Source organism: Calcarisporiella thermophila (assembly GCF_041956535.1).
Source record: "Calcarisporiella thermophila strain CBS 279.70 unplaced genomic scaffold VTP21scaffold_2, whole genome shotgun sequence".
Taxonomy (NCBI): Eukaryota; Fungi; Calcarisporiellomycota; class Calcarisporiellomycetes; order Calcarisporiellales; family Calcarisporiellaceae; genus Calcarisporiella; species Calcarisporiella thermophila.
This window is the reverse complement of record NW_027192192.1, coordinates 61,311-71,387: the sequence shown is the minus strand read 5'-3', so window position 1 is coordinate 71,387 and position 10,077 is coordinate 61,311. Positions and strand designations below refer to the sequence as shown.

Below are 10,077 nucleotides of genomic sequence, written 5' to 3'. Positions count from 1 at the left end.
AGTCCCTTGTATTGATAAGTTATATGTCAGATGAGCTGTACTCTTTACATTTATCTCAAATGTACTCACCAAAATTCAAAATTTCCATTCCTGCATTGCTCTATTTTTGGGAATTTCAACTGACATAACATGACTGTAAAATCAACTTTGTAGAATTTGGAAATTATTTCTAGACTCTTCAATTATTGAAGAATCGAAGTTTCAGAGATATTGTCGTGTTAATAATGTCCTGTAATGAGATTAAAATCTAGAGTAATAATTTTTGAAAACTCTCCGCATTTCTCAGTTTTTAGTCATCAAAATTTAACTCTAACCATATGTCTACTTAACAAAAATACTGTCTTTACGAATTTTTCCTCTAGCTCTAGTGAAATCAGCCGTAACTTCATACTTCCTTTCCTTTATCCTGCCCCCCGATTTAATTAGGCTGTTTCATTAGCCTTTGCCATTCATCTCTGCACCGAACTCAGCTACCAACAATTTTACAATTCCATCCACATCTCGTCGTGCTATCAAATACAACGGAGTTCTCCCCTAATTGTCTTTGACTTTCACTTCTGCCCTCCATTCGGCCACCATATTCACAACATTACAACTACCTCCTTCTGCTGATCATTGCAAAGGCGATATTCCCTTATTATTATTAATATTCACTTCTGCACCGAACTCGGTTACCAACGTCTTCACAACTTCGAACCCGTCCCTTCGTAATACCCGATGCAACGGAGTTGTTCCTCCTTCGCCGTCTGTATCCACAATACTCCTGTAATTTTCGGCATACCTACATATATTGGCGAGTTCACAACAGTGGGCTGTGCAATGAAGTGGTGTAAAATCAATTCTTCCAAATTCGTACTCTAAAAGAAATTTCGCAAATGCATTGGGTTTCCCAAAATACCCTAAAAATATATAAACTGCTGCATTCAACTTTATTTTGATATTTTTCATAAATTATTATAGTATGGAGAGGATCGTGTGAGATTATGTTCCAATCCTAATATTCTCATTCGAATTTCCGGCATACTCTCGTAGTGCATTTTCTCTAAAAGAATATCACCTTTCATCGAAGAAAAACAGCATAAGCTGCTCGCAACTTCAGACAATTAAAGCTGATCCTCAATGGTTTATAATGTAGAAACAACCCAACCTAGACAGATATTAAGCATCTTTCAAATGGCCCTCTAACAAAGATTATTACTATAAGAATAACCACGGGCGAGAAATCTAAATGGAGTTAAGGTTAAATGATAAAAAATGAATTACGGTTTTTTCTCGAAAATCCTCATTCTTCAATACTGAAAAAAGTAAACAAACCAGCGTGTTGACTAAGAGAAATATTAGCTTTCTCTTCGCATTATTCAGAGGATATTCAATTCCTTTTTTTCTATATATTTACTTGTATTGGTATAGCTAGAAACCACTTAGCAATTTGATTGAAATAAATTCTATTTCAAATATTTAAACAATATTCATTATGCATAGCTATATTGAAATCAGCCACCATTTCTAGTTTCCTCCTTTTTCATATTGCGCCCTAATTAATTAAAGATCTTCTATGTTAGTCGTCGATACCCTTCTCTTCATCGAACTCAGACACCAACAACTTCATAACATCGTCGTTCGCCCACCGTGCTGCCAAATGTAATGGAGTTTTTCCGCCTTCATCTTTGATATTGACTTCAGCATGGAACTCTGTCACCAACATCCTAACAATATCGTCTCTGCCCAATTCTGCTGCCCAATGCAGTGGAGTTTTTCCCCACCTTTTGTCTTTGATATTCACTTCTGCGCCGTACTCGGTCACCAACATCCTAACAATATCCTCATTACCCCCTCCCCCTGCTACTATATGTAACAGAGTTTCTCCATCTTCGTCTTTGATATTGACTTTTGCACCGAACTCGGTCACCAACATCTTCACAACATCGATGCCACCCAGCTCTGCTGCCACATGCAACGGAGTTTTTCCCCGTTTGTCTTTGATATTCACTTCTGCACCAAACTTGCTCACCAATACCCTAACAATATCACTCCTACCCCATTCTGCTGCAAAGTGCAACGGAGTTTTGCCCTCATTATCTTTGATATTCACCTCTGAACCAAACTCGCTCACCAACATCTCCACAACCTCGCGCCTACAATTCTCCGATGCCAAATGCACCGGAGTCCTTCCTTTTTTATCTTTGATATTCACCTCTGCACCGAACTCGATCATTAGCATCTTCACAATATCGTCTCTACCCCTCTGTGCTGCGTATGCAACGGAGTACTCCCCTCTTCATCTTTGATATTCACCTCTGCACTGAACTCGCTCACCAACATTCTCACGACTTCGCCACTACAATTATACGCCGCACAATGCAGTGGAGTAGATCCACGATCTTCGTCTTTGATTTTGACTTCTGCACCGAATTCGGATATCAACATCTTCACAACCTCATCTCTACCCAACTGTGCTGCCAAATGCAGCGGAGTTCTTCCTTGGTTGTCTTTGATATTCACTTCTGCACCAAATTTGCTCACTAATATCCTAACAATATCGTCCCTTCCCAATTGTGCTGCGTTATGCAGGGGTGTGTTTCCCAATTTATTATCTTTGATATTCACGTCTGAATCGGACCCGCTCACCAACCTCTCCACAACTTCGCGGCTACAATTATAGGCTGCCCAGTGTAGTGGAGTAATTCCATGCCAGTCTTTTATATTCACTTCTGCACCTTTGGACACCAATATCTTAACAGCTTCGTCCAACCCTCCTTCTGCAACCAAATGCAATGGAGTTGATCCCATTGTGTCTTTGATATTCACATCTGCACCGAACTCGGTCACCAACATTTTCACAACTTCGCTGTTCCATTTATTCGCCGCCAAAAACAGTGGAGTAATTCCCCAATTGTTTTTGATATTCACATCTGCGCCGAACTCGGTTATTAACATCTTCACAACTCCATCCATACCTCCTTCTGCCGCGAAATGCAATGGAGTGTTTCCCTCCATGTCTTTGATATTCACATCTGCACCGGACTCGATCATCAAAATTTTCATAACTTTGCTACTACCTCCTTTTGCTGCACAATGTAGTGGAGTTTTTCCTTCGTCGTCTGTGATATTCATCTCTGCGCCGAGTTCGGTCACCAACCACTCTACAACTTCGTCGCTACCTCTTTCTGCTGCGAAATGCAATGGAGTGCTTCCCGACTCGTCCTTAATATTCACTTCGGCACCGAACTCGGTCACCAACCTTTTTACAACTTCGCTCCTATCCTCTTGTGCTGCCCAATGCAACGGAGTGCGTCCTATGTTATCTTTGATATTCACTTTGGCATCGAACTCGGTCACCAATATCCTCACTATTTCGGCTTTACCCCATTGTGCTGCCAAATGCAGTGGAGTCTTTCCCCATTCGCCTTTGATATTCACTTCTCTACCCAATTCAGTCACCAACATCCTCACTACTTCACAACTACATTTATCCACTGCGTAATGCAGTGGAATATTATTGCACCTGTCTCTGACATTCACAATTGCACCGAACTCAGTCACCAACGTCTTCATAACCCCGTTCATACCTCCTAGCGCTGCCAAATGCAATGGAGTTTGATTCAGGATGTCTTTGATGTTCACCAATGCACCGCATTCAGTCACTAACATCCTCACTACTTCGTCCTTACCCTCTTCGGCTGCCAAATGCAAAGGTGTTCTACCGTTTTTGTCTTTGATGTTCACTTCTGCACCGAACTCGGACACCAGCACCCTCACTGCTTCACCCATACCTTGTTGTGCTGCCAAATGCAACGGAGTCCTTATATTTTCGTCTCTGATATTCACTTTTGCATCGAACTCGGATACCAACATCCTCACCACTTCGACTCTACCCAGTTGCGCTGCCAAATGCAAAGGAGTTGTTCCTTCTTCATCGCCAGTACCCACAAAACACTTATATCTCTCGGCATACTTACGTATGTCCTCGCATTCATAGTACTGGACGGAGCGATGAAGGGGTGTGAAATCAACCCTACCAAATTCGTACTCTAATGTTGGCGAATGTGAAATACCATCGCGATTCTCCATTTCCTTAAATATTGCACCATCAGTTATTTTCAACTTTTTCAAGATGAATTTCAAGTAATGCAGAGAGGATCATGTGAGCTTGTGTCCGAAAGTTAACACTCTCTTGCGAATATCCAAAGCATTTCTGCAGTGCACTTCCGCCGAAATGAAGTCTCCCTTTATCAAAAAGAGGTAGCATAGACAGCTCTCAGCTCTGGCCAAATTGAGTGGATGCTTTATGGCATTCGAAGCAGAAACTGCCAGCTTGGCTAGATATTCAGCATCTTCAAACAAACCCCTTCTAACCAAGAATATTACAGTAGGAATAAGCAACGATACGAATTCTTCAATAATATTCGAATTTTCCTCAGGTTCTTCTTCCGATACTTTACGTAGAGTAAATTGCTGGCAAATGTAGCGAATTTGGGGTGCGCATATTTCCATCACTTTTCTTGAATGCTCATTAGATTCGTCATAGCTTTCAGGGATGACTTTTCGCAAAGCTGATATAATCCATTTGAAACGTTTTTGCTTTTCCATCTCTTCCATGTCCAATGCTGTGACCCTTTGAACTACGGGATGGATTGACACCATGCCTCGGGAGAAAGGTTCTTCACTGCCTTCTTCTTGTAATGACTGCCGTATCAACGCAAAAGCTTGCAATAGCTTAAGGGCTTTAGATAATTCTTCTCGTCCATACTCTCTATCGGGGCCAAGAAACATCATGGGTTGATTATAGAAGAACTCTATTGGGATATTATAAGGATAGAATAGGGCAATTAACTGGAGTAGGTTAGCAGCCAACGGGTTTCGTTTTTTTATCCGGCCAAATGCGTCCGTCCACACTGTCAACAAAATTTTTCCGTAGGAGGACCCGGTCAGCTCTGCTATCTCCTGAAGACCCAGATGATTGTGACATCCAGCAGAAGAGCTATAGTTTTTGAGTTATATTTCAGGCGACAGATCCTCATCCATTCTCATAGATGCACCAGCTATATCAGTAGCTAAAGGCAGATAACCAAGCTCTTTAATGAGTTCTAATGCATAGGGAGCACTTGAATCTTTTCCAAGCAACTTCAATGCTTCTTCGTTATCCATTGAATATTTTTCCAAGTAAATAGGTATTGTCATGTGAGCTTTATCACGGAAGCGAGTCGTCACCAAAATGATTCCATTCCTACATTGTGGAAAGTATTTAGTCTGTAAATAGAAAGGATTGGATGTGTTCCCCAGAGAAAAGTCATCAGCGTTATCGTAAACAAGTAGCCAATCGTCATTATTTTGCAGCCATTCGACTACACGCATCAAAATACTCCCAGGATCGACTATATGTGCACCTTTTGACGCCAGGTTGAATCTCTGCGCTACATCAACAAAAGCACTCTGCAGAGAGAGTTCATTTTCCGATGGCATCCAAAAAATATATCGAAACTCATTCATTTTACGGTAGCAATACTCTAATGCTAACTGCGACTTTCCCACGCCTTCAAGACCACAGAGTGTAATAGAATTACAGGATTGATTCTTTTTCGTATTTTCGATTACATCATCCAAGTGCTTCATTAGTCTTGGTCTATCAACATATCGCTCATCTCGTGGAGGCACCTTGAAAATTCCGGAACCAAGTAGATCATTACTTAAACTATTAGCTAAAGATACAATGGTTCTTGGATTATGGAGCTGCATAAATGTTAAAATTATTTTATTCGAGCTGGTTTCTTACGATTCATAATAGCATTTACGTTCTCTCTTGTGTTCCCTGCGAGGACAACTCTTTGGATATCAGCGTGAACCGTGCCAATACTAGAGGACTGTAATAGATGGCCCTTCATTTTGAAGATGTTTTTACAATCTCGGCAATTTGCGTTGAATTATGAAGAGACCGAGTAAATTTTCGTCAATTGAGATGATTCAGCTAAAGAATAATATGCATCATTTGGTTGGTTAATATTTCTGTACGACACTTTTGTAGAATTACTTGTACTAATCAAACTATAACCTTTTTGTATCGATTCGGTATAGAGCAGTTCAATTTTAGCAGCGTTCTTTATATTTATCACAAGTGCAGTCTCCATCCCCTCTAATTCTCATTCCCTGGTTGTACCATTTGCGAGATTCCGAGCTTGATCAGTCATACTGAATTTGTAAAATAAAGAATCAAATTTTCTGGAATACTTTCAGATTTAATATCTCCTATAAAGTTCAGAGTCCGGAGTAATAAATCTCATAATCTTCTTGAATCTCAGCGTTTAATCATCAAAATTTTATACTAGATAAATACCAACATAATGAATAAAAATACTGAATTCATAAAGTATTCTAGATGCCTCGGAGAAATTCCAGTTCACTTTTTTTTCACTAGATTTGGGAGATTCAGACAGAAACATAGAGGTGAAATTTGGCCGGTCAAACCATATAGGTAAATCAATCCCTAGTATAGTAAATCTTGGAGAGATAATAACTCTGCAAATATTTATTCTAGTGTTCTCGTTCTTATTGCAATCGGTTCTTAATAGCTTGTAATGGTTTTCCAAGCTTTTCCAAGGATTTCTATGTTAGATTGCGATATGCAACTCTGCACCGAACTCGGTCATTTCCACAATTTCGTCCCTATCCCCTTCTGCTGCTAAATGCATTGGTGTCCCTCCCCATCTGTCTTGGATATTCACTTCGGCACCGAACTCAGTTACCAACATCTTCACAACTCTGTAATTACACCTTTCTGCTGACAAATGCAGTGGGGTTCTTCCCTCTTCATCTTTAGTATTCACCTCTGCACCAAACTCGGCTACCAACACCTTCACAACTTCGCCATTACACTTATGCGCTGCCCAATGCAGCGGAGTGCCTCTCCAATTGTCTTTGATATTCACTTTTGCATTGAACACGGTTACCAACATCTTCTCAGTTTCGTCCTTACCCACCTGTGCTGCCAAATACAGTGGAGTCCTCCCCTACTTTTCTTTGATATACACCTCTGCGCCAAATTCGTTCACCAATATTTTCACAACTCCGTCCATACCTGCCTCTGCTGCCAAATGCAGTGGAGCTCTGCCCTCATTATCTTTGATATTCACCTCTGCACTGCATTCGGCCACCAGTATCATCACAACTCCGTCCATCCCTCCTTTTGCTGCTAAATGCAACGGAGCTCTTCCATCTCTGTTCTTAACATTCACTTCTGCACCACATTCAGTCACCAGCATTTTCACAATTTCACCGCTACAATTACATGATGCCAAATGTAATGGAGATGTTCTCTCACTGTCTCTGATGTTCACTTCTGCTTCGAACTCGGTCGCTAACACCCTTACAGCTTCAGCTCTACCCTCTCTTGCTGCCCAATGCAACGAGGTTTTTCTATGGTTGACTCGGATAAAAATTTTTGCACCGAGATCTTCTACCAGCATTCGATCTTGATAAATTGCAATGAATTGTGACAGGCCGCTCCTGCCGGTGAACTTGATTGGCCAAAATATACACAGGAAATCCATTGACATAATCCCTTTCTGCCACCCAATGTAACGTAGTACCTCTCACTTTGTCCCTGATATACACCTTTGCGACGCACTCAATCACCAACTTCTCCACAAACTTCGTCATTATCCTCTAATGCAGCCCGATGAAAAGGAATACTTTCCTTATTGTCTTTGATATTCACTTTTGCACCGAACTCGGAGTGCTTTTCCACTCGTCTTCAATATCTACTGTGGCACCAAACTCAGTCACTAACAGCTTCACAACTTCATTTTTACCCCAGCGTGCTGCCCAATGCAAAGGAGTTGCCCCTATTTTGTCGCCTATATTCACATAAGACCTGTAATGCTTGGCAAACTTGCGTATGTCTTCGCATTCGAAGTGCTCGACTGAACGATGAAGGGGTGTGAAATCAATTCTCCCGTATTCATATTCTATCGCAACGGAGTTTGCAATTTCTTTGGCCATCCAAAGTTCAAAAGATAAACTCGGATCAGGTACGTCCAACTTTTTCAAGATGAAGTCCAGATAGTGAATCGAGGATCGTGTGAGCTCGTGTTTGATTGTTAACAAGCTCTTTCGGATTTTCAACGCGTTTCTGCAGTGCTTTTCTGCAGAGATGAAGTCGCCTTTCATTGATAAAAGATAACACTGACTGCTCTCAGCTTTAGCCAAATAAAGTGGATCTTCTATGGTGGTCGAAGAAGTAACTGCAAGCTTGGCCAGATATTCGGCTTCTTCGAACAGAGCCCTACCAACAAAGAAACTTATAGTAGGAATAAGCAAGCATACGAATTCTTCCTTAATGTTTGAATTTTCCCCAAAATTTCCTGGTACTGCATTGCAGAGCGCAAATTGCTGGCCAACGTATAGAATATGAGGCGCATATACCTCCATCATTTTTCTCGATCCATCATCAGATATATAATAGTTCTCGGGGACGACTTGACGCAATGCCAAGATTATCCGTTCGTAACGCTTTCTCTTTTCCACTTCCTCTATTTCCAAAGCTGTGACTCTCTGAACTACTCGATGGACGGATATCGATCCATTCGGGAAAAGAGCTGCATTTCTGTCTTCGAATAGAGATTCTCGTATCAACCCATAATCTTGCAGGAGCATCAGAGCTCTTTTTAATTCCCTTGAGTCTCTCTCGTCCTTGGAACCAAGGACCATCTGATATTGATCATGAAATAGATCCACAGGAATATTATCAGGATCAAGTAAAACAATGGATTGAAATAAACTTGCGGCTAAGGGATTCCCCTTTTTTATTCGATGGAATGTGTCTGTCCACACGGTCAGTACAGTTTTTCCGTAATTGGAGTCGGTTAACTTTGCTATTTCCTGAAGATCCAAATAATTGAGACACTCAGCTGAAGTGCTCCTATAGCTGCTAAGATATTTTTCGGGTGTGAGAATGCTATCCATTTTCATGGAAGCACCGGCTAGGTCTATAGCAAGAGGTAAATACTCGAGCTCTTTGACGAGTTCCAGTGCGTAAGGCACGCCCTCATCCTTTCCGAGTAGCCTTAACGCTGCATCATCCCTCATCGGATATTCTTCAAAATAAATGGGTACCATACTGTATCCCTGATAGCGGAGGCGAGTTGTCACCAAAATGGTTCCATTCCCATATTGCGGAAAGTATTTTGTCTGCAAAAAAAAGGGATTTGATTGGTTTCCTAAAGAATAGTCGTCAGCATTGTCGTAGACAAGTAGCCACTCGTCATTATATTGCAGCCATTCAAGCACGCAAGGTAAAATATCCTCAGGGTTGACTATATGCGAGCCAATAGGTACAATTTTTAGTCTCCGGGCTACGTCAAGGAAAGCGCTCTGTAGCATTGATTCTTTGTCTGATTCCAGCCAAAAAACATAACGATACTCATTCTTTTTACGATAACAATATTCTAGTGCTAACTGCGACTTCCCTACCCCACCAAGTCCACATAATGCAATGGGTTTATATTTTTGATTCTTCTTCATTATCTCAACCTCTTCGTCCAATCGCTTCATTAGTTGAGGCCGGTCAACAAATCGCCAGTTTCGTGGAAGCACCTTGAAAGCTCCAGCACCAATACTAACATTGCCACTTGAGCTATTTGCTAAACGTTACAAGGATACAGGAATTATGCACCTGCTCTAATGTTGAAATCTATATTACTTGAACTTTTCATCTTACAATTCAGATAAAAGCTCACGTTCCCGCGTGTGTTTCCAGCAAGGATTACCCCTTGATTATCAGCATGAATCGTGCCGATACTGGAGGATTGCATTATAGTGGTAATTTTACGCTTCACGTATCTCATGGAATAACAAAGCCAGTTAAATAGAAATTCTCTCGCCTTTTGGTGAGTAGATGGCTTACAAACTTTATTTTAGGGTTATATTAATCCATTATCATAATCCTTTGTTCATCCTTTGATAAAAATGAGACCAAGATATTAAATATATTAAAATGTTTACAATCTTTTGATGTCGCACTGAAACTTTTATAAACTTGTTCAAAGCAAAATATAATCTCTGATATTAATTAGAATAAGGATA

The 10,077-nt window shown here is 40.8% G+C and overlaps 4 protein-coding genes across 4 annotated transcripts; all 4 read right to left on the bottom strand.

The window, feature by feature from the left end:
• Positions 1 to 1,558: 1,558 nt before the first annotated feature.
• Positions 1,559 to 4,071, bottom strand: VTP21DRAFT_4108 (uncharacterized protein; the record flags this gene model as incomplete). The annotated part of the gene is made up of 2 exons (XM_069394483.1): positions 1,559 to 2,245; positions 2,296 to 4,071. The coding sequence occupies 2 exons, from the start codon at positions 4,069 to 4,071 to the stop codon at positions 1,559 to 1,561; spliced, it is 2,463 nt and encodes an 820-aa protein (XP_069255716.1).
• A 69-nt stretch (positions 4,072 to 4,140) lies between these two features.
• Positions 4,141 to 4,776, bottom strand: VTP21DRAFT_4107 (uncharacterized protein; the record flags this gene model as incomplete). The annotated part of the gene is made up of 1 exon (XM_069394482.1): positions 4,141 to 4,776. The coding sequence occupies one exon, from the start codon at positions 4,774 to 4,776 to the stop codon at positions 4,141 to 4,143; it is 636 nt and encodes a 211-aa protein (XP_069255715.1).
• A 219-nt stretch (positions 4,777 to 4,995) lies between these two features.
• Positions 4,996 to 5,882, bottom strand: VTP21DRAFT_4106 (uncharacterized protein; the record flags this gene model as incomplete). The annotated part of the gene is made up of 2 exons (XM_069394481.1): positions 4,996 to 5,730; positions 5,793 to 5,882. 2 exons carry the CDS (start codon positions 5,880 to 5,882, stop codon positions 4,996 to 4,998), a joined length of 825 nt encoding a protein of 274 aa, XP_069255714.1.
• A 723-nt stretch (positions 5,883 to 6,605) lies between these two features.
• Positions 6,606 to 9,839, bottom strand: VTP21DRAFT_4105 (uncharacterized protein; the record flags this gene model as incomplete). The annotated part of the gene is made up of 5 exons (XM_069394480.1): positions 6,606 to 6,979; positions 7,073 to 7,511; positions 7,591 to 7,659; positions 7,720 to 9,635; positions 9,713 to 9,839. 5 exons carry the CDS (start codon positions 9,837 to 9,839, stop codon positions 6,606 to 6,608), a joined length of 2,925 nt encoding a protein of 974 aa, XP_069255713.1.
• Positions 9,840 to 10,077: the final 238 nt, after the last annotated feature.